The sequence below is a fragment of the Pongo pygmaeus genome, chromosome 8 (genome assembly GCF_028885625.2).
Source record: "Pongo pygmaeus isolate AG05252 chromosome 8, NHGRI_mPonPyg2-v2.0_pri, whole genome shotgun sequence".
NCBI lineage: Eukaryota > Metazoa > Chordata > Mammalia > Primates > Hominidae > Pongo > Pongo pygmaeus.
The window spans coordinates 18,019,540-18,044,793 of record NC_072381.2 but is presented as its reverse complement, the minus strand read 5'-3'; the positions used below and the strand labels follow the sequence as shown (position 1 = coordinate 18,044,793).

General features: G+C 37.9%; 1 protein-coding gene and 1 pseudogene across 2 annotated transcripts in view; both read right to left on the bottom strand.

The window, feature by feature from the left end:
• Window positions 1-915: 915 nt before the first annotated feature.
• MRC1 (mannose receptor C-type 1) overlaps window positions 916-25,254 on the bottom strand; it is a 102,897-nt gene continuing 78,558 nt past the window's right edge. For both annotated transcript variants that reach the window (XM_054435976.2, XM_054435977.2), the window contains 8 exons: window positions 17,834-17,936; window positions 13,897-14,129; window positions 11,132-11,297; window positions 9,965-10,114; window positions 5,100-5,213; window positions 4,401-4,565; window positions 2,738-2,779; window positions 916-1,862 (listed from right to left, as the gene is read on the bottom strand). In XM_054435976.2, coding sequence (XP_054291951.1) covers window positions 1,612-1,862; window positions 2,738-2,779; window positions 4,401-4,565; window positions 5,100-5,213; window positions 9,965-10,114; window positions 11,132-11,297; window positions 13,897-14,129; window positions 17,834-17,936 — 1,224 coding nt within the window. In that variant the 3' untranslated portion in view covers window positions 916-1,611. The remainder of the gene's footprint in view (window positions 1,863-2,737; window positions 2,780-4,400; window positions 4,566-5,099; window positions 5,214-9,964; window positions 10,115-11,131; window positions 11,298-13,896; window positions 14,130-17,833; window positions 17,937-25,254) is intronic.
• On the bottom strand, window positions 9,101-9,283 carry LOC129007055 (U4 spliceosomal RNA; annotated as a pseudogene).

Here is a 25,254-nt window from a genome sequence, read left to right as displayed (position 1 = left end):
TTCCAGAAAAATAAAGGCACAAAACAAACATGACATTTTGCCCTGCAATTTGGGGGCCTTCCTAGACCCCTTAAAGCCATCCAAGGAGTCCCAGCCAGTGATTCTAGGTAAAGACTCCTGCTCATGGGCAATCTCATAAAAAAGTGAAGGTGAGCTGCCAGTGTGGTACCTGTGTGAGATATTGATATGGTTTGGCTGTGTCCCCACCCAAATCTCATCTTGAATTGTAGCTCCCATAATTCCCACATGTTGTGGGAGGGACCTGGTGGGAGATAATTGAATCGTGGGGGCGGTTTCCCCCATACTGTTCTTGTGGTAGAAAATAAGTCTCAGGAGATCTGACGGTTTTATGAGGGGAGCCCCTTTTGCTTGGCTCTCATTTTTCTCTCTTGTCTGCCACCCTGTAAGATGTGCCTTTTGCCTTCCACCGTGATTATGAGGCCTCTCCAGCCACGTGGAACTGTGAGTCCATTAAACCTCGTTTTCTTTATAAATTACCCAGTCTTGGGTATGTCTTTATCAGCAGTATGAAAATTGACTAATACAGATGTAAAACCTCCCAAATATTTCACAATATACCTCAAACTTTAAGGCAAAATTGTTAAGTGAAAAGAAATCATTAAAGGGAGAAAAGGATATTCTGAATTCTGATTCTCAATAGTATTAGTGGCTTTGATTGTTGAATTCTGATTGAGTCCATGTTATAGGGGAAGATCTGGCAAAATCATTATGGTAAAAAATTCATTTTACACACAGCATTTTAGCAACACTCCTTTTCAAAACAGTTCATGAGTTTCATTTAAAGAATTTCTCTACAAATAATATCATAAGTATCAAGTTAAAGTGTAAAGTGAGTGGATAAATACATCTCATTTAAAAGCAAATTTATACTAAGATCACCAAAATGCAAATCTATTAAAAATAGAACTTGTCTTTAATGTTTATTTCACATTATCTAAGTACATCCAGTTATGCAAATTTACAGTTTTATTTCACATCCTTGTATTCCTGATATACATATAACAGGACAAAGAACACATTTGCAACACTCAGCCTGTAAAACTCTCTTGGGGGAAACAAGGTTCTCAGCTGCCTTATTCTCCTACACATGTACAAATAAAGTTCTAAATAATTGGAGTGGAAATAAAAACTGGTAAAAGAGAAAACTGACTACATTTTTATGCCACTTGAGGATATTTGTACCTGACTTTTCAAATGGTCTTCTACTTGCTGAGTTACAATTTAATAGGTAACACATTTTGGGAGCTCCTTAAAATATGCCAAGAAGCTTCATTGTTTTTAGAGCACTTAAAATCCACATGAAGCTGACATCAGCTACACATCACTAATGCTTAGATGTTGGTGCTGTGGTGCTGTGTATTTATCTAAAATATTTTAAAAGGTAGTAATCAGCATTATTATCCCTCTTTTAAGAAAATATCTTGCCAGGTTAGAAAACAAGCAATTATTTCTTCAATTAGGCAAAGAAAAAAAGGACAGACTAGTATAATTCAGTACTCATTTCAAAGAAAACAATCACATTGAACTAAAAATTTTAAATTTCAGTTACAATTTTATGAAATTCAAATATCTCAGAATCACACTGAGGTACTAGATGACCGCGTGTTCATTCTGTTCAATGTTGCCCACAAGATCTTTCATATCACTAGTTCCTGGGCTTGACTGACTGTTAAAATACAGAGTGTTTTCAAAGGCGCCCTCTTGAGGTAGGTGCACACGTCTTTTCTTATAAAAGAAATAGGCAGCAAGGCCAGCACCCGTTAAAATCAGGAGGATCACAATGATGACTACTCCGGCCACGTTGGAAGACGGTTTAGAAGGGTCCATCTTCCTTGTGTCAGCTATAAATAAATAAAATCATTAGGGAAAAGGTAGAGGGAGGCAGAGGGTTGCATGCTATGCAGAACTTTGCTTGTTGAAAAACTAAAAGGCATAAATATTCTTTGCAGTGACATTTGTCAAACAGAAACGAAAGACGTGAAAACAAGAGTCCCTGTAGTATAGAGGATTATTAAGAATGTTAAGATGAGTATTCAGTTGCAAGAATAATCCATCTGTCTATGTAGCAGCAGGCTAGTTCATCAATGTATTAAAATATATATACCTTATTTCAAAATAATTTAAGGCTATTAAAAATACAGTATAAGAATATAAATAGATTAGTAATGATAATAATGATAATAATTAAAAGGAAATGAAAAATGAACAGAAAAATAAAATAAGAATAGTGGAAACGTGAACTCATAGATGTAATTAGTAAACAAATAGCACTCATGATGTTAATAAGGAGGTTACAGGCAAGCCATAAATCTCACTTTCAGATTTTTTTAAGCAGCCAATAAAATGAGTGAAATAATATCAGTCACCTAATTCAAGTAGTCTATAAAAATTAAAACAAAAAATAATTCTAAGAAAAGAAAAAAACTCCACAGAGATTCTTAAGAGAAATTTCTTCCACGCGTTCAAGGCAGCTGTTTGTAACACAGCAGAAAAAAAAATGCCTTCAATAACTGCTTATAGTAAAAACACCAACCTGACTCCAAGACCTCTTTTTCTAAAGTATTATTCAAAGTAGGTTGATGACAAAGGATAGTTCAGCTTAAGCAAATTCTACTGAGAGAGCAGGGGAGTTGGAAGGGATTAGTATTATGCCTTTTAAAACAAAGAGTACGGATGTATTACTAACACGGAACTTGAAATTTTGCAATGGCCTTACCTTTTGTTGTAAGTAATTCTTGAGTAGGTTCAGCATCAATAACTGTGTGTAAAAAAAAAAATAATATTTATAAAAACCCAGAATAATTGCAGGTAGATAGCAAATATTATTTGGCTCACAAATACATGGAATCCTCCACATTTGATGGGTGTTGATATATGATATGATAGATAGATATAAAAATATAGGTAGAAAAAAAGATCTGTATCTCTATCTATATATCTACCCACCTATCATCTATCTGTCTCTCTATCTGTCTGAGCTATAGCAGTCTCCTATGGCTGTATGGTGAGTTTGAGTACATTAGAAGATCTGGAAATGTGACTCTCCAAGCTGCATTTGAGCCAGTGATACTCACCCTTAAAATCTACCCAATCTACCCATAAGTAAAACATTCAAGGACAGGGGTTTTGAAATTAGCCCACTGAAGCCTAAGATGTTACAAAGCATTTGAATGAAAAGTAAAATAAGACTCCAGGCTGGGAGTGGCGGCTCACGCCTGTAATCCCAGCACTTTGGGAGCCTGAGGCAGGTGGATCACCTGAGGTCTGGAGTTCAAGACCAGCCTGGCCAACAAAGTGAAACCCCACCTCTATTAAAAATACAAAAATTAGCTGGGCATAGTGGCATGTGCCTGTAATCCCAGCTACTTGGGAGGCTGAGGCAGGAGAATGGCTTGAACCCAGGAGGCGGAGGTTGCAGTGAGCCAAGATCACGCCACTGCACTCCAGCGTGGGCAACAGAGTGAGACTCTGTCTCAAAAACAAAAACAAAACAAAACAAATAAAACAACTCCAACATTGCACCAGAGGATGTGGTGTGTCTTAGAACAGTTAGAGAAGGCTAAAGACCTGCCAAATTCTAAAATGGTAAACTCTACCCGTCTCTACTAAAAATACAAAAATTAGCCGGGCATGGTGGTGTGCTCCTGTAATCCCAGCTACTCGGGAGGCTGAGGCAGGAGAATCACATGAACCCGGGAGGTGGAGGTTGCAGTGAGCTGAGATCGCGCCATTGCACTCCAGGCTGGCGACAGAGCGAGACTCTGTCTCAAAACAAACAAACAAACAAACAAAAAACAAAGAAAAAACCTCTATTATCTAATCAGTAAATTATTGGGAGGGATATTATGTGACATGACATGGCAACAAAATATTTTTAAATTCCAGATAGAGGTACCTTGTGAGCATTCAACACTATGAATTCCCTGATCCCGTTCCTTTTATGGTCTCACTTTCCATCTTAAAAAGAGACTGAATTAGTCTGATGTGACTCATTCCACAATCAATTCTGATCCCTCTTCAGAACACTGGTCTCCTCAGGTTTGGGCTGGTACTTGCTTTACCACCTTTTCCCTCATGCAGTAAGGCTTTGTAGATGGGCTCTCCTGACTGTTTGCAGCTTGGCAGATCCTTCAGATATCCCATTACAAATGCATTGATAAGCAAAAATCATTACAACAGCTAAGCAGACAGAGAGTGTCTCTCACTCACACAGAGCTGCAAACAGTAATGAACTACAATGGCGGAATGGATTTTTCACGGATGAAAGGACAGAGCTTGCAATGGCCTCGTAATCACATTATGATTCCATACCTGATATCTTACTACTTGAAAGAAATGGCAGCCAGTGATATGCATCAAGCAACAAACTTCTTACTTACTTTTTGGTCTTTTACAAATATATCCTTTGTAGGAAGAACAGTGAATATTACTCCAAAACCCAGAAGACGCATGTAAAGCTACACAATCATTCCGTTCACCAGAGGGATCTCCTGTGTTCCAGTTGACAAAGGAGACCGGACTGTTATTTATCCACAGCCACGTCCCTGGTCATCAGATAAAACCAATAAAGACAAAAGTTAAATATAACCTATCTTAAAATAAGTTCAGCCAATTTATGCGAAATTTCTAAGCATATTCTTTTATACTAGAATCAACAGTCATTTATAACCAGACGTAACAGGCAAGACTATAATGACTAATTATTACAGGGAAGGAAACGAAAAAGAATAGGTTTACGACATAGCTTTAGTTAAAAATGTATTTCTACTTAGTACAAATATTTATACTTATCCTTTCCTTAGCATTTTTTTCCTGGCCCCACGAAAACATAGAAAATGCATTTTAAAGCTTCTCAAACTATCTTAGCTACGAAAGATATTTTTTAATTAGCAACTTTGAGGATAGCATGATATGAAACTCATTTTAAGTTTCAGTTCTTAAATAAAAATATGAGTTTGAATTTTCAAATTCCTCATGAATTAATCATTTTTAAGGCAACACATTTTGGAAACGAAGCCTTGTTTTACATACAACATTTTACAACATTTGTGATTAAATAAGCATGCTGCAAAAATTACCTTCAACATTTCTGAACAATCCTATCCAAAAATTGGTTTTACTTTTAAGTGGCTCAACCCGATATGACAGAAAACTGAATTCTGCAGCACTTTCAATGGAAACCAGAGAGGAACCTAGAAAGCATAAAAGGATAAATATGATAGCTGCACATTTAAGTGGCTGAAAATATTTTTGTAAACAACACTGCTATTGAGAGCAACAAAAATCAGCCTAACATCTCCACTTAAGGGGAAGAATTTCAAAGGGCAGGTGTTTGTTTTCTCAGAATTTTAGTTTTCATTCTGAAATACGTTTTTAAGCATCATTAGCATCATTTGAGTACAAGCACTGAACTTGTTCCTGCAGGATATTCAAAGATTAGTAGGATGTAGAGTATGTCTTCCGAAAGTTATGGTTCAGTGGCCTGTAATAAGAGTACAAAGAAATATTATAGAAGAGAAATTAAGTGCCATATGCTATGGACATGTCAAATATTCATTCTTGGTGAAGCAGCTAAAAGGGAGGATAGAGGAAACAGAATTTCGGTAGAGAGAAGAATAGGATTTCAAGTAAAAAGGATAGAAAATAATTCCAGGAAAAAGAGGTAATAAGAGGAAAGACAAAGAGGAAGGGAAGCATAGAACTTCTTCAGGAACAAAGATAGCTTGGTTTGGCTGGAGTATAGCACAAATCTGGTCCACAGGCAAACAAAAAAAAAGACATGGGTTAGGTCTCATTGCAGAAGGCCAGAGATTGGTATTAAGAGCACCGTGGTGATAAAGAACACTTAGTTTTTTTTCAGGCAGCTGAATGATGCAATAACCCATCGCCTTCTTTGACTGGTCCTATACATAACAGTTAGATTCTCCACCTAAGAAAGGTCCTATATTAGTTATTATTAGAATCCAGCTATTATGCATAGGACAATTCAAGGCAAGGAGATAAAACAGAAAGACCAGTTAGATGGCTAAGGAAGTGACAACCCACATTAGATTGTCAACATTAAATTTTACAGTAAAAATCTCTAGCTTTTTAATAATAACTAATATCTTTTAAGCATTTCATTCTGGACATTTTGCTTTGGACTTTACAAGCATTAACCCATTAAATTTTTACAATCACTTCGTTAAATAGGTACCATCTTTGCCCCATTTTATAGCTAAGGAAACTAAAGCACAGAGGATGAGTAATCTGCCAAGATCCTAACACTAGCAGAGGGAAGGTCACGGTATGACCCAGGCTTTCTGAACCTTGAGGGTCCGCACCTAACCATACACTTGTATCCCGTATTGCTGAGTTCTGAATTATCGCCTTGTTTTCACTGCATGACTACATAATCCATTATTAAATATATTTCACAAACATTAGCCATTTCAAAATATTTATGACTCATATTTTGAGAATGACAATGAGAAGCATTCATTTTATTTACCAGAAAAGAGTCACCTAAAATGGAAAACAAAGTTTCTACATATTCATTGCAATTTTTTCCAAAAAAATACTTAGCAATATGAAGAAAAACTTTTTTTAATTACAAAAGTTCAAAGAAGGCATCAGGTGGCATCATGAGAAATGCGGAATAAGTTCTTCTGAAAATTATTTTTTCTATAAAACCAATGCGAACACTGGAAAACTCTAAATCCACTGTTTCGGAATGCTGAAAATTAATCAAAGGCTTGCAACAATTCAAGAAGCATTTATGCAAGAAAAATAATTGTGTCTTGGTAATGATAGTGAGTTTTATAGTGTTTTAACTTGTCCTAATCCCTTTGCCTTCTTTCCAGTTCTGCGGTAGCCTTAAAAACCAACAGCCCCACAACCACAGTGAAAACCAGCAGCCTAGAAGCCACAGGAGAGGCTAAAATGGGGTTGGAGCTCTTTCCAAGCCCCATTCTCAGAGAATCTCCATTACTTGACCTGTCTTACAGCTCCCTAGAAAACCCCACTCGCAAAGCTTGTCTTTATTTGACCTGATTCAGAGCTCAGTCAGTGCAAACAGACTTTTCCCTGCAAGTGTTTGTAAAAAACTATCAGTGGCAATTGTCTAACATTGTAACCATCTAAGGCAGTGATAATAGTTGGGGCAAACAACTAGCGAATTGAAAAACTTAAAAGGAAAAGCTGGGGAATGAGATGTTCATAGGAGACTTTAAAAAGCATTGACAAATTCTGGGGAATGTAGAAGGCTACAGATATGCTTTGAAGTGTGCCCTTGCCCAAGGCTATGTGCACGTCTGAGAAAGACCTGAGAAGGTCCTAAGTTCTCACATCTGGCTGAAGATGCACTACACAAGCAGGAAGTGAAAGCTAAGGCAGTTTGTAACTGCTTTGACAAATATTAAAGGCACATCCCAACACACAGACAGATCCTCTGCAAAACCTGGGAGACTTAATTAGTTCTAGGCACTTAAAGAAATCTGCACCTAACACATCTAGTGCTACATGTATACACATCACAATAAAACTGTCAAAAGACAGAGAGTCTTAAAATCTGTGAGAGAGAAGACAGAGAGTCTTAAAATCTGTGAGAGAGAAGGGTCTCATCACGTACAGGGATCTTAACACTAATTTCACATTAGAAACCATGGTGTCCAGAAAGCGATGAGCTGACATAGTGAAAAAGATGAAAGAAAATGACTGTCAAGCAGGAATTTTCTGTTTAACAATGCTATCCTACAAAAAATGAAGGAAAAAGTCAGACATTCCTAAACCAAAATGGAAAGAAATTATCACTATAAGAACTACTGAACAAAATACTTCCAGTGGAAATAAAAGGGCACTCAACAGTAACTCAAACCCACACAAAGAAATAAAGAGCATCAATAAAGGAAACTACATGGGTAAATATAAAAAATAGTTTAAATGTACTTTTTATGTATAACTCTTCTTTATCTTTTCTAACTGAAAGATAACTGCATAAAACAATACTTGTAAATCTGTGCTTATGGGTATGCAATGGATTTTGTCTGCCAATAACAGCACAAAGGAAGGCAGAGGGAATGGAGCTACGTAACAGCAAAGTTTTTGTACACTATTACAATTAAATGTATATATGTATATTAATATGAACTAGATTTTTTTTTTTGAAGTGAAGTCTCACTCTGTTGCCCAGGCTGGAGTGTAGTGACGCGATCTCAGCTCACTGCAACCTCCACCTCCTGGGTTCAAGTGATTCTCCTGTCTCAGCTTCCCAAGTAGCTGGGATTACAGGCACCCGCCACCACGCATGGCTAATTTTGAACTAGATTTTTGTAAATTAATATGTTACTTGTAATCCCTAGGGCAACCACTAAGAAAATAACCAAACGATAAATAGTAAAAGAAACAACAAGAAAATTAAAATGGAGGCCAGGTGTGGTGGCTCACACCTGTAATCCCAGCACTTCGGGAGGTCGAGGCAGGTGGATAACCTGAGGTCAGGAGTTCGAAAGCAGCCTGACCAATATGGTGAAACTGTCTCTACTAAAAATACAAAAATTAGCCGGACAAGGTGGTGCGTGCCTGCTGTCTCAGCTACTTGGGAGGCTGAGACAGAAGAACTGCTTGAACCTGGGAGGCGGAGGTTGCAGTGAGCCAAGATTGCACCGGTGCACTCCAGCCTGGGCGACAGAATGAGACTCTGTCTCAGAAAAAAAAAAAAAAAGAAAAAGAAAATTAAAATGGTACACAAGAAATTATCTGCTTAATACACAAGAAGGCAGTAACAGAGGAATAGGGGAACCATAAGACATAAAGAAAACAAATGGCAAAATGTCAGACATAAATTCTACTTATTAAGTGTAAATGGAGTAAACACTCCAATCAAAAAACATAGATTGGCAGAATGAAAATTAATTAATAAGAAAGATCCAACTATGTGCTGTCTAAAAAAGACACTTGAGATTCAAAGATACAAATAGGTTGAAAGTAAAAGCATGGAAAAATGTATACTAAGCAAACAATAGCCAAAAAAGAGCTGGAGTGGCTACACAAATATTAGATAAAATAGACTTTTAGATAAACATTAGTACTAGAGACAATAAAGACATTTCACAGTGAAAAAATTTTTAATACATCAGGAAGATGTAATAAGTGTAGACATATATGTACCTAACAACAGGGCCCCAAAGTACATGAATCAAAAACTGACAAAGCAAACTTCAATTAGCAATAATCGTGCCTCGGATAAACCTCATTGGCTAAGATACTGCCACTGTGCAAAGCTAAAGCAAACTTCATCTCACTCAGAATTTAAAGTCAAAAGTCAAGGTTGACTTTTGAAAGAACATGGAGGAAATGAGGTTATAAACTGTGTGTACCACTGTTGGATGGAGAACTCTTGAGTTAAGGCATAAAAAAACATGAAGTAAATATAATTCAGTAAAATATTTAACGGGATTTAACTAAGTAGCTTTTAAATGTACCCTTAAAATAAACTTTATTTGACATTTTTTACTTCAGGGGGAAAAATCATTCATCTTTGTGGTGTCTATTTGAGTTTTATTTGTCTTCACAAAAATAATAAATAGAAATACTTTTCTATTAATGGTAAAACAAAATGGTTCCTGGGCACTTGTAAAACTTCAGCTTATCAGTGATAAGAGGTGAGTACAACACTTGGAATTACTGAGAATGAGAATCCTAACAATTTAGAACATGAAGTCTGAAAGGAAGAAACCATTTAGAACATGCTGTTTTCTACCTGAATTCTCTAAATTCTCTAAAATTTGAGGCTACAAACTTAGAGATTACATTTGGGGAGCATGATATTGGCCATTCTGTTATAAAATAAATCATTAAAAATATAAACGGGTATTTTTACATTCTTTGTATATATCATGTATAGTGTCAGTGGACCCCAGAATAGATGATTACGGAGTTTTCCTTCAGGAAATGTGGCACTCACCCATTCGAAGACATTCCAGAGAAGCTTGGCCCCAGTTTCTTGTATATGAGGACTCAATATAGTAACAGTGACCATGGAAAGGAATCCATGCTGTGTGGTCTGACTCCGGGCATCTGCCAGGAAGTTGTGGGGGTTCAGTAGCAGGGATTTCTGTTAATAAAAGCACATTTTAAATAAAGCAAAACCTGAAGTTTCTGTAGTATGTAGTATAATACATTAGCAGCTACAAAAATTGATCATTGATCATTATTTTAAAAAATCTTCCAATGGTTATCATTTGGATCACCATTTTTATTACTGGGTTTCCTTTTATCAATTTTTTCCACTTTAAATATATTTCTATAGAATGTCCTATGGTATAGTGGCAGTCAGTTACACTCATAGTTAAGACAATCGATCTACAGATACCTACGAAGATAATTTTTTTTTTTTGAAATGAAGTCTTGCTCCTGTCCCCCAGGCTGGAGTACAATGGCGCAATCTTGGCTCACCACAACCTCTGCCTCCTGGGTTCAAGTGATTCTCCTGCCTCAGCCTCCCGAGTAGCTGGGATTACAGGTGCCTGCCACCATGCCCAGCTAATTTTTGTATTTTTAGTAGAGAAGGGGTTTCACCATGTTGGCCAGGCTGGTCTCGAACTCCTGACCTCAGATGATCTGCCCGCCTCGGCCTCCCAAAGTGCTGGGATTACAGGCGTGAGCCACCACACCCGGCCCAAAGATAAATTTTTTAAAAGTCACCACAAAGTAATTTGTAAAGTGACTTTCCTTTTTTAAGTCACTGTTTTCCTTTTCTGGGATCCTAATCCCTACAACTCTTTCTTAGCTATTAATAGCACCTGGGATATAACTAAAGGCTATATTTAGAATTCTAGTATGGTGTCCATCATTGACTGATGAATCTACATTTATTCTGACAAAATTCCTTTGATATAGATGTGTTGCCAACATCAAAAGTAAGCAAAATTTCCTAGGGAGATGTTTATCTCCATTATTTTGATCTATGTATATTGGTTTATAAAGATAGTCTTTTGATAGGTGAGGGAGTATGTTCTATATTATTCTTAGCTATCCAAGATACATTACTGTTTAATAATATCAACAGTGGTATGTAGTAGCTTATTCAGAAATTTTCAGATCCCCTGATTGTTTTTATATATTCAATTACCATCTGATCTTTTACAGAGAAAGTAAAAACTTTCATTGCAATGTGCTGTCTTCCAGTAGCCATCAAGATCCAGATAAACACATGCTGATTTCAATTTGGGCTCATCAGCAGCCCAGTTAGTGTACCTCACTCTCCACTTATCAGTCCAAGTATATTGATTATCAGTCTGCAACAGCAAAAACAAGCATTAACACGCAGCCTTGCTTCATTTAGAAAATACTAAAAGAACCAGTTCAAGAATACAAAGTATATTTAAGACTGTGATTTGACATAAAACCTGGAACATTTGAGAATAAAAAGAACACTATAAATCATTTCTGTCAACTCAAATTCAGTAAATGCAGCCTTTCTTAGAAACAGTTATTTCTTAGAGATCCCCAGGAATATATCCTTGGAAGTTATTTCAAAAAACACTAACAAAAAAAAAATTTATCTCTTATTCCATGAAACTCTCTTTGTTTGCAGGTTTTCAGGGCAAAAGAGAAGTTTTATCTTCATAACAAATATTTCTTATATTATTATTGAAATTATAATAAAAATTAAGTAATTTTCATTAAATTCATGGACCCCTGAGAGAAATACTAATCTCTTCATATCTTCTCATTATTCTGTTGTTGAAACAGCACCAATGGTAAACGGCTTAGCTAAGGTCATATGGGTATGGAAGAGAGAAGCCTTGGTCTCTTGATTTCTAGTGAGGCAGTCTTTCAGCTATATTCTAGTGAGGTGGTCTGTCAGCTATATGACATCACATATATATGATGTAAAAAGCCAGTCGTTTTAGTCTACTCGCACGGTCAATTTCTTTCTTTCTTTTTTTCTTTTTTTTTTTTTTTTTTTTTTTTTCAGAGAAGTCTCGCTCTTGTCCCCCAGGCTTGAGTGCAATGGCTCGATCTAGGCTCACTGCAACCTCCACCTCCCGGGTTCAAATGATTCTCCTGCCTCTGCCTCCCAAGTAGCTGGGATTAAGGCGCCTGCCACCATGCCCGGCTAATTTTTTATTTTTTAGTAGAGACGGGTTTTCACCATGTTGGCCAGGCTGGTCTCGAACTCCTGACCTCAGGTGATCCGCCCGCCTCAGCCTCCCAAACTGCTGGGATTACAGGGGTGAGCCACCGTGCCCAGCCTGCACAGTCAATTTCTTATTAAATTTAGTGAAATAAATTTATGATCACATACAGAATATTGATAAACATCAAAAATATTATTTATCAATAATATCCTTTTAACAGTCTAATAAAGATTTTACAGGTATTGTTTAAGAATAGATGATAAACATACGTGTGCATGTGTCTTTATAGCGCATGATTTACAAATAAAAATTATATATATGTAAAAAAAAAAGAATAGATGATATATAATATTAATGAGAGGTAGGTGAATTTTTCAAAGATTCAAGCAATTATCACCCTTTTGACTGCATTATTTAATTTACCAAGCCAATTGCCAAAAATCCAGTGACAAAAATTAGAAGTATGTGTTATCTCAAATTAGAAGTTTGTAGTATTAAACCATATTTAATCAAATAATGCTTGTATAATCATTAACTCTATCGAAATAAGGAAGATAATAATACTGTTGTAGTCATAAATATTGCCACAATGAAAAACTACTTAATCTTTCTAAAAATAAAAGCTTACTTTAAACTCATAAGAGAATTGTGAACATGTCTGTGAGAAGAAAACAAATGACTTATCAAATGACTTAATTATAAAAACTTAGTCAACAGGGACGTAAAAATGTCTTGCCTAAGTTTAATCACAGAAATCATTCTGAAACTACTTACTTTTAAATACACACTTCCCTACTTAGGAAATACTCATTGTATAAATTGTAAATTTCTATCTCTGCATCATGGCCTTGGGAGCTCCATAACATGTGACACTCATCTACTCTCCAGTTTATCTCCTATTTTTTTTTTTTTTTGTCTTCTTGATATTCCTTCCTTATGTTCTACCATTCTAGACTGTATCTATAAACTTTGACTTTTTCTGAGGAACCTTCTTGGTCCTCCCCACTAGCCCAACTGGTCCCTTTTCTCTCTTCTCATGACACTTTCTATATGCCTCTCTTTGATACTTCTTATATCTTAGTTGCTGACTGTCACATCTACTTCTACTAGGAAGCTTGCTGGTTGGCTAGCTAGAAGGATGAATAGAGGGAGGATAGATGGATGACCAGGCATCAGAGAAGACTCGTTTAGGAATAATTTGGCAACTCTATCAGCATTCTTAGTTTTCTGCCTCATCCCTAGTCTTTGCCAACCTTAGTCTATTATGGAATACAAGGAACTGACTGCAATGAAATATTTCTCACAAATGGATGGAAGCTCCACAACCTCAGGACCTACAACAAGTCTAGAATGTCTTGCCACAACAAATAAAAAGTATCCCCATCACTGGCAACTATGTCCCTAACCTGCTTTCTTAATTCTCATGCCATAGTTAAATCATGACCTTGAAGCAATAAGTGAATAAATTAAACCGTTGAGATTTGGAATATAATTTTCATAGTCTAATGCAATAGGAGAGTTAACATTCATCAGATAATTCTTAGTTTGATTTCTGACACACATCACTAGCTTGCCAGATCCTTAAAGGCATCACGTCCCTGAAAGATTGGATCTTGTTGATGTTAGTATCATTCACATTGCCTAGCACGGTCTCTTACACATAATGAGTATTCAATAGAACAAACAGAAAGATAATCATATTCAACCATAATTCACTGATCATGTCAAGTTGCACATATTTCCAGCATCTTACCAAGTTACTGTTCAGGGCGATCCACACACGTTCATTAGATGTTTCCATCTGCAGCCACGCAAATGCATTACTGTAGGGATCCAGAATGCTAGCTATAAGGGAATTGTGAAGCTTGCAGTATGTCTCCGCTTCATGCCATTGAAATTTTTGTCTCATGAGTGAATAGCTGCTTTTGCCATATTTAATAAAGCCATCTGTTTGAATTGTTGCTGGAGGATTAGTCAAGGAAGGGTCTAGATAAAAACATTATTTTCATTAGCATTACCAATAAACAGTAATTGAGACCTATCAGGAACTACAAGTGTATCTCGTCTATCATAAAAATAAGCAAAATAGCATAACTCCAAACATTCAGCTGTTAGAAATATTTTATAAGCCATTTCACACTAGAAAACAAACATTTTTTCATCAGTATCCCTGATCAAATTAAATTCCAAACTATATTTAGAATATTAAGGCAAATACATGATCAAGTTTCTAAACTAACAAACAAAACATATGACAAATTCAATCCCATCTAGTATCTTGATGAAAGAAATGCCGTAGTTTAATCCCACAAATTAAACAACATAGATGACTGTGTCATTGCTAATCTTTATTTTTCAAGGTAGGTTAAAAGTCAAGGTCAAGAAAAGCCTTACTCTTCCTCCCTCATTTGTTCTACTTGATCCATGAGTTTGTATCTGTTTGACTTCACTTGTGAGTAATGCACATTCAGGTGACAGGTTTAGGTTCTGGAATGCAGCCATACACAAGTCCCTGGTTCGTTTAACCTTGATCTCAAGATCAAGCTTTACTCTTGATGATTTTCTATGCCCTTCGCCTATGGGTAAAGCCTCCCATAATCTTATCCAAACTGACCTGGGGTTGGAGCCCCTACAAGCCAAATCACTTCAGCTTTCTGATCTTTCATCCTCAAGCTCCTAGAATGTGTTTCTAATCACTGCATTGTGCCCCCTGTACTCTGAGCCACTTCATGTCAAGACCCCCAAAAGAGCTTGTTTCTGTCTGTCTTAGCTGATGCCCTAGAAGTCAGCAAATAACAGCCAGAGGATGAAATCTGACCTGTTGTCTGTCTTTGCATCCTATGAGCTACAAAAGTTTTTAAATGGTTGGGGATAGAGGAGAATCAAAGAAGAATAATATTTCATGACATGTAGATGTTACATGAAATTCAAATTTGTGTCCATAAATAAAGTCTTACTGGAACACGGCCACATTCATTTGTTTATGTATTGCCTATGACCATCTGTGACCATAGCAGAGTTGAGTATTTGCAGTAGAGACTGTATGTCCTGCAAAACCTAAAATATTTGCAGTCTGGTTCTTTACTCTGGTCTAGGGATCGAGATATCCTTGTTTACCAGTGTGTATCCTGGCCAATTCTCCAACGTGTTCCACTTTATGCCTACATGACCTGCCATCGGCCTTGTCCTGCACTACGGAAGTGCCGACTTTTTTGTTTCATTTCATTTCATTTTATTTTATTTTAGAGTCAGGGTCTTGTTCTGTTGCCCAGGCTGATCTTGAACTCCTGGCCTCAAGCAACCCTCCTGCCTCAGCCTCTCAAAGTGCTAGAATTACAGGCATGAGACACCACACCTGGTGATAAATTATAGTTTATAAACGTTTATATGCTACCTTTTTTCACTTTAATACTGTGAATCTTTCCTTAAGTCATTAAAAATTTGCAAGCGATTTTTATTTGTGGCAACATAGTCTATCATGTATGTGTATAAGGAAAAGAAAGAGAAGTTTTTAAATGTGTGTGAATCACCATTCACTCCTGGAAGGAGTGTCGCCTCTTGGCCCAAAAACAGAGGCAAAGATGGCATGCTTTGGTATTACTGGTGACCTGAGATTCTGGTGCTATAGAGTGTAGTATAGAGAGAAAAATGACATGCACTGGGACAGCTTTTGGATTAAGAGAAGGTTAGGATTTCTACAGTAATTCTCAACCATCTGAAAATATCTTAGATGGTTTTCAGTCATTGTCATGAGTTGACATTAGTTCCCTGATTTCCCAAATAGTATAGAAAAATTCCTTAGGTCTGGGAGAATAAGTACCTTCCAACTCAAACCCATCTTTTAAGAACTCCACTCAGGATGACAGCAACCCTCCCCACCTTCGACCCTCTTGTCTAATCTATTTTTAAATTTCTGACCCTTTTGTATAGCTATGAGGTAGGAGGCAGGACTCCCTCCAGACCAGATTGAAGACTGGCTGAAACCTCTCCATAAGGCACACCCACCACTACTGTGGCAGCCCCCAGAAGTTACCATTCCTTTTCCAAAAATTTCTGACTAACCCACCCCTTCATTTGCATGTAATTAAAAGTGGGTATAAATATGAGTGCAGAACTCACTGTCTATGGCATAAGCTCCACTCCACAAGAAGCAGTATGTCTGCTGCTGCTGTGCACTGTCACTTTAATAAAAGTTGTTAACACCACCAGCTTGCCCTTAAATTCCTTCCTCGGTGAAGCCAAGAACCCTCCTGGGCTAAGCCCCAATTTTGGGGCTCACCTGCCCTGTCAACTAGGCATTTTTATTCCAGTTTCTCTAGAAACTAAAATGTGTATAAAAACCATCTTAATTGACAGCAAATATCTGCATACTGTGTTATTTTCATTTAACCATATTCTGGCTTCCTAAGATGAAAAAAGAAACTCAGATCATATATCCACATGTTTAAGGCACACAAGACATAGGACAAATAATGAGGCATATATGATGCTTTATGCCAAAAGTTCTCAAATTACATGAATTAAATGGAGGTATTACTATTCTGACATTTAAAAAAGGTACAGGTAAGCAAATATCCCACATTTCTAATAGAAAGTTTTAGTGACAGGTTTAGTCTGCCCAAAACTGTCTGGTTTTAAAAAAAAAAAAAAGCAGATTCATGAATTAAGTATAGAAAATATTACCCTTTTTGTCTGTCACAGGCTTCCATGGATTAAAGCAACAATCAAACCTGTTGCTATGCAAGGGAATGATCATATATTTTATTTTATTTTATTTTTGTTTTTATTTTTATTTTTGTGAGACAGGGTTTCACTCTGTCACCCAGGCTGGAGTGAGTAGCACAATCATAGCTCACTGTAGCCTCAGCCTCTCTGGCTCAAGCGATCCTCTCACCTCAGTCTCCCAAGTAGCTAGGACTACAGGCATAAGTCACCACACCTGTAGTCCCAGCTACAAAAATCAAATAATTTTGTAAAAGTACAAAATAATTTTTGTATTTTTTGTAGAAATGGGATTTCACTGTGTTAACCAGGCTGGTCTCAAATGCAGGGGCTCAAGCAATCCACCCACCTCAGTCTTCAAAAGTGCTGGGATTACAGGCATGAGCCACAGTGCCCAACCATGATTATATATTTTAAAGTACAGTTAAAAACACAGCTCTTCATCAGGACAAAGAGCTAATGCATGTGGGGCTAGGTGATAGGTTGATAGGTGCAGCAAACCACCATGGTACACGTATACCTATATAACAAACCTGCATGTTCTATACATGTATCCTGGAACTTAAAGTAAAATAAAATAAAATAAAAGTGAGGTCAGGCACAGTGGCTTACTCCTGTAATCCTAGCACTTTGGGGGGCCGAGGCAGGTAGATCACCTGAGGTCAGGAGTTCAAGACCAGCCTGGGCAACATGGAAAACCCCATCTCTACAAAAAATACAAAAATTAGCCAGGCAGGGTGGTGCGTGCCTGTAATACCAGCTACTCAGGAGGCTAAAGCAGGAGAATTGCTTGAACCTGGGAGGCAGAAGTTGCAGTGATCTGAGATCACACCACTGCACTTCAGCCTGGGCGACAGAGTGAGACTCTGCCTCAAAAAAAAAAAAAAAAAAAGAAAGAAAAAAAAAAGTGAAAAAAAACCACAAAAAAACCCAGCTCTTTCAGGAAGGTGAGGTTTGGTAGAACTTACCAGATCGTGTCTGGCATATGTAGCCTCGTTTACTATCACAGGTATCATCCATCCATTTTCCTGCTTCATTTGATGCACCTCCAATAATAACAACACAGTCAGCCTGTATATTTATGGAGAAAGAAAAAGAAAACAATCATAAATCAACGACTATTGAAATCAATTCATTAATAAGCAAAAAAATATTTCATTATCCCTGATTTCCAAATTTTAAGATTGTCCTAACTTAAGATATGCTCAATCCATCATTACTTTCTACCCAACTCTACCTACTATGCATATCTTCCACATTTGAACTCTCACTATATGAATCAAAAACCCAACTGATTTGGATAAATTTTGGAGACAGGACTGAGAAATTTTGCTATCAGACCTTTTATCAATCACTATAAAAACTTACAAACCAAAGAAAGTAGGAGAACACAGTATCCTCTCCATACTAATTACCAGTATTCAAACCCAAAAGTAGGTACCATATTTTTAAAGGGAAATGAGTACGATCTATATATTTCATTGTTAAATTTATAAAAGTATTATTATAGATTCATAGTATGTGGCTGGTATAGCCAGAAAGTTTCACATCTTATTTATAATCTTACAGGGGAGTATGCCAGGACTTGAACAATATTATATTTGTTTGGTTGTGAATGTGTTTGCCATTCCAAATCCTTCTTTCCTTTGTGTACTAAATATATCTCAGTTTTTTTTTTCTGAAATGCCATTATTTCCATTCTAATCCTCATATCTGGTCCTGTGGGAGTAGAGGTGAGAGAAACACATGCTGCCTGCCCCATTTCAATGTACAATCTATACTTTAATTTGAAATATGGTATTTTGCTCATTTAAAGTAAGAGAAGGCCAGGCACAGTGGCTCACACCTGTAATCCCAGCACTTTGAGAGGCCAAGGCTAGAAGATCGCCTGAGCCTGGGAGTTCAAGACCAGCCTGGGCAACATAGGGAGACCCCAACTCTACAAAAAATAAACAAAATTAGCTGGGCATGGTGGTGCATGCCTGTGGTCTCAGCTACTCAGGAGACTGAGGTGGGAGGATCGCTTGAGCCTGGGAGGTTGAGGCTGCAGTGAGCTATGACCATACCACTGCACTCCAGCCTTGCTGAGAGAACAAGACCTTGGGAATCAAGGAGGGAAGGAAGGAAGGAAGGGAGGGAGGGAGGGAGGGAAGGGCTGTGGGAAGCCAGAAATAAAGACAAGAGACCTGGTCAAATCATTTTGCTTTTTTGCTGGAGCCCCCAAATTTTGCTATGTTTATTTTCACAGTTATCTTCTATTTTTTTTTTTTTTTTTTTTTTGAGATGGAGTCTCGCTCTGTCGCCAGACCGGAGTGCAGTGGCGCAATCCTGGCTCACTGCAACCTCTGCCTCCTGGGTTCAAGCAATTCTTCTGCCTCAGCCTCCCGAGTAGCTGGGACTACAGGCGTGTGCCATCACGCCCAGCTAATTTTTGTACTTTTAGTAGAGATAGGGTTTCACCATGTTGGCCAGGATGGTCTCGATCTCTTGACCTCGTGAACTGCCCACCTCAGCCTCCCAAAGTGCTGGGATTACAGTCATGAGCCACCACGCCTGGCCGGTTATCTTCTATTTATGGTGACTATATCAATTTTCTACTTTCTTCTAAAAGGAAGTTTTCTTTTAAAGTAAATGTAAGCAAAAAAAAAAAAAGGAGTACACTTAAAGAAAATGCGGAGGACTTAAGTGTCTACTTTGATATGTAAGAAGCTTGGAAGTTGTGACTGCCATCCACAATGCAAGAAAATGGCTAGAAAAGCTGAACATCAACAACTTCTTTTAAATGCATTGGAAAAGGAGGTCACAAGACAAACAGCTGCCCCCCAGATTGGAGAAACGGACTGATGGATATAGGAAATCAGAACTGACCAGAGCAGAAGCCCAGGAGCAGAAAACGGGAACCAGTATTGAGGTAGGAGATAGTAAATGTCATTGACACATTGCTGGATGTTCAGTGTGGACAAGTTTGAAAATTAAAAACTGTTGGCAGAGGAGTGCTTGGGGAGGCAGTCCTAGAGAGATTGCAGAGTTTTGTGAGTTTTCCTTCCGTGAGTCCTACCAGATTCTTACAGTGCAGACTGGAGAAAAATCTCCTCTTGCTTCCAACAGGAGAGGTGGGAAAAGAGCCATTTTTAAATACGACAGAGCTTTCATTCTGTTCTTAATAACACCAGCACTCAAGAGCAACAGGTTTACCAGTGCCTAACTGACTGCGGTTTCACCACATGTTAACTAACCTAGGAGAAAAGAAATACTCAACTCCAGCCTCTCTAGCTTTCCTGTCTCACCTAAAAGGAAAAAGCAACAAAACAAAACTGAGAAGCCCTTTCTAAGGTCACAGCACAGATTCCCTAAAAGTCAGAGTCCCCATCACAGGACTACGAAATACTTCCCCTCCTCAATATCTTACCACCATATCCTTGGGGCTCCCGTATGATAACAGGCAGATACAGCCGAAGAACTGTGCCTCTCTGACATTATTTAAGAAGTCTTTAGGAGAACCCGAAGACAACAGGAGAGACAGAAACAAGGACACCAGAGATTTTAACCTCTGACACCTAAAGTGACAGCAAACAGCAAACACAGCCTAACTCGTAGCTAAATAAACATGAAACCTCACACTAAATGTCTATTTACCTCTGTTCCCTTTATCCACTACATCAGCAGTTCCCAACCTTTTTGGCACCAGGGACCAGTTTCATAGAAGACAAACTTTCCACAGCCTGGGGTGGAGGGTGGTTTCGAGATGATTTAAGCGCATTACGCTTATCGTGCACTTTATTGCTGTTATTATTACATTGTAATATGTAATAAAATAATGAGGGCCGGGCGCAGTGGCTCACGCCTGTAATCCCAGCACTTCGGGAGGCCGAGGCGGGCAGATCACGAGGTCAGGAGATCGAGACCATCCTGCCTAACACAGTGAAACCTCATCTCTAGTAAAAATACAAAAAATTAGCAGGGAGTGATGGCGAGCGCCCGTAGTCCCAGCTACTCGGGAGGCTGAGGCAGGAGAATGGTGTGAACCCGGGAGGTGGCGCTTGCAGTGAGCCGAGATCGCGCCACTGCACTCCAGCCTAGGCGACAGAGTGAGACTCCATCTCAAAAATAAATAAATAAATAAATAAAACCAGTGATACAACTCACCCTCACGCAGAATCAGTAGGAGCCCTGAGCTTGTTTTCCTGCAACTAGATGGTCCCATCTGGGGGTAATGGGAGACGGTGACAGATCATCAGACATTAGATTCTCATAAGGAGCGCACAACCTAGACCCCGCGCATGCACAGTTCACAATAGGGTTCACGTTTCTATGAGAATCTAATGCCGCTGCTGATCTGACAGGAGGCGGAGCTTAGGCAGTGATGCGAGTGACGGGGAATGGCTGTAAATATAGATGAAGCTTCGCTCACTCACCTGCCGCCTGCCTCCTGCTGTGAGGCTCAGTTCCTAACAGGCCATGGATTGGCACCCATCTGCGATCCATGGGTTGCAGACCCCTGCACTATAATATATACCCAGCTTTCAACATAACAATATAAGACACACTAAAAGATTTTTTAAAAACACACACACAGTTTGAAGCGAAGAGCAAGCATAATAAGCAGACTCAGATGTGACAAAGATAGTGGAATTATCAAAAATTTAAACAACTGTGTATAATATGCTAAGGGCTCCAACGTAAAAAGTGGACAACAAGCAAGACTGGGTAGGTAACGTAAGCAGAGAGATGAAAATGCTAAGAAAGGATCAAAAGGAAATTCTAGAAATCAAAAACACTTTAACAGAAATGAAGACTATCTCTGATAGGCTCACTGGGTGTGGCCAAGGAAATGAGAGAAAGGAACAGAAGAAGTATAATTTGAAGCAATAATGACTTAGAATTTCCCAAAATTAACGACTGACAGCAAATCACAGATCCAGGAAGCTCAGAGAACTTCAGGCAGGATAAATACTAAGATACAACATCTAAACAAATCATACTCAAACTGCAGAAAATCAAAGATGAAGAGAAAATCTTGAAAGATGCCAGACCAAAAAAAAATCTGATCTATAAAGAAGCAAGAATAGTAATTACACTGGATTTCTTTTCAGAAACCATGCAAGCAAGTAGAGTGGAATGCAATATTTAAAGTGCTGAAAGAAAAAACCCACCAACCTAGAATTCTGTCTCCAGTGAAATTATCCTTAAGAAGTGAAAAGAAAACAAAGGCTTTCTCAGACAAACAAACATTGAGAAAATTTGTTGCCTGTAAACTTAGCTTGAAAGAAATGTTAAAAGGAAAAAAACAAGGAAAATTATATATGTCAGAAACTCCGGTCTTTATAGATAAATGAAAAGCATTAGAGAAGGAATACATGAAAGAAAAATAGAATTTTTCATTTTCCTTATTCTGAATTCATCTAACAGATACCGGTTTGTTCAAACAACTATAGTCGTTGTTAAACAACTATGAATAATATACTAAGGACTCTAATGTAAAAAGTGGACAGCGATGTATTTGGTGATAATGCATTTGGTGATAATAGCTTATGGATAAGTGAAATGAATTATAGCAAAGTTACACGGGAGAGGAGGAAGAAATAGGAGATACTTTCTTATGTGCTGTTTGAAAAAGGACTTGGATTAGTTGTAAATGTATACTGCAAACTCAAGAGCAACCACTAAAGAAAGTTTGTTTCTGTTTTTGTTTTAGGCCAAGAGTGGTGGCTCATGCCTGTAATCCCAGTACTTTGGGAGGCCAAGGTAGGAGGACTGCCTGAGCCCAAGAGTTCAAGACCAGCCTGGGTAACACAGAAAGACCCCATCCTTATTTATAATAAAAATAAAAAAGAAAAGAAAAAAGCTTTCTTAAAGTATAATTGGTATGCTAGGAGTGGAGAACAAATAAAATCATACAAAATATTGAAGTAAAACCAGAGAAGGCAAGAAAGAGTGGAAGACAAAAAAATGACATACAGAATAAAAACAGAAAACAATAGCAAATATGATAGATGTTAACCCAGCTATATCAACAATCATTTTAAATGTTAATGGTCTAACTACACAAATTAATAGACAAAGATTCATGTATTGGTATAAGAAATTCACTTTAAATATAAAGATACACAAGTTAAAAGTGAAGAAAAATGGAGAAAGATACGCTATACTAACACTAATCAAAAGAAAGCTGGACCAGCTATATTAATTTGAGACAGAGCAGACTATAGGGCAAGGAAAGTTACCAGAGGTAAAGAGGAACATTACATAATGATCTAGCGGACAATTCTCCACCAAGACATAACAGTCTCTACTGTGTATGTGGCTAACAATAGAGCATCAAAATATGTAAAGTGAGAACTGATAGAACTGCAAAGATAAATAGATAAATCCATGATTAGAATTGGAGACTTCAATACTCTTCTATCAAAAATAGAAAGATCCAGCAGGCAAAAAATCAGTCAGAACATAGTTAAACTGGACAGCACCATCAATCAACCAGATCTCATTGACATCTGTAAACTACTTTATCCAATAACAGTAGAATATATATTATTCTCAAGATCACATGAAACATTCACCAAGATAGACCATATTCTGAGCCATAAAACATGCCTTAACAAATTTAAAAGAATAGAAAACACATATTCTCTAAGACCACAATGGAATTAAACTAGAAATCAGTAACAGTTGGAAAATTCCAAAACACCTAGAAATTAAAGAAAATGTTAAGTCAATAATAATACACTAATAGTGATACACAAAGACAACCGAAAAAAGGTGACTGCACTTTTTCTGAATGAAAGTACTTAAGAGACATGTCACTGTGAAGTCAGCACATCTTCAACCCATCCCTTGAGCTACAGTGAATCACAGCCTACACTCCTGCCACAGACATCTTGTCAACCTGCAGTGTCTTCATCTCATGTGCTACAACTATCAAGCAACCTGAAACTTACATTTCAAAAGTTCTCCACTCACCCTATTTCCTTTCTTAACTATTTTTACCCCCCATTAGCCTGGCTCAGAGTCTCTGATCCAGAAAACCTGTTACAATCCAAGCATATATCCACCATAAAACACATATTAAAAGTTCTCTCCCATTCTCTTTTTCTAACTATATTTAATCCTCTCCATTTTAAAGTCCTGAAATTGTTTTTAAAAAACTATTGCCGGGAGCAGTGGCTCACGCCTGTAATCCCAGCACTTTGGGAGGCCAAGGCAGGTGGATCACGAGGTCAGGAGTTCGAGACCAGTCTGGCCAACATAGTGAAACCCCGTCTCTACTAACAGTACAAAAAAATTAGCCAGTTGTGGTGGTGTGCACCTGTAATCCCAGCTATTTATGAGGCTGGGGCAGGAGAATCACGTGAACCCGGGAGGTGGAAGTTGCAGTGAGCCAAGATGGCGCCATTGCACTCCTGCCGGGAGACAGTATGAGACTCCATCTCAAAAAAACAAAATAAAATAAAAAGTATTATGTGTATTTTGATTCCATTTTTGTGAAATATAAACTTTATCTGTTTATATGCACTATGAAAAAGTCTGGGAGAAAAATTCAACAAAAAATGAGCACTGTTGTTTGGTGAATTGGTGAGATTACAGATTTTGTTTGTTGGTTTGCTTTTATTGTTTCTGCCTTTCTTTATGTTCTAAAAACCACAAAAATATGTGCAATAATGAATGTTTTTGATTTACAAGAAATTCGCCTCTCATCCATTAAATCTGTCTAAGCTAATGCTGTCTCTCGCTCCATTCTACTTTCACTTCTTCAGTAAGTCTTCAGCCCTCATTGGTATCATGAAAATGAAAGAATTTCTCCACAGAAAATTATTTACCCATCACCAGTTTTTGGTTTTTTTTTTCTTTTTCTTTTTGAGACGGAGTCTCACTCTGTCGCCCAGGCTGGAGTGCAGTGGCGCGATCTCCGCTCACTGCAAGCTCCGCCTCCCGGGTTCACGCCATTCTCCTGCCTCAGCCTCCCGAGCAGCTGGGACTACAGGCGCCCGCCACCACGCCCGGCTAATTTTTTCTTATTTTTGGTAGAGACGGGGTTTCTCCATGTTAGCCAGGATGGTCTCAATCTCCTGACCACCAGTTATTTTTTATCTAGAGTAAAAGCAATGTTATTAGAGAAGTAAAGAAACAAAAGCATGGCTACTTCACAGACAGAGCAACCCTATGGGCTGCTGTCTGGCTCCATCACCAGAATGTATTCACCCGGCAAATAGCTACCAAATTATTAATGGTCATAAAAACGCCATTTTGAATAGGTCATTTTTCCACTGGTTTTTTTTGTTGTTGTTGTTGTTGTTGCTTATTCAACAAAGTTCAGCCTTCATCACAGGGCATCTACATTTCTCTAAATTCTATTTCCCACCTTTTGAAGCTTACTCCTACTTCTTTTTCT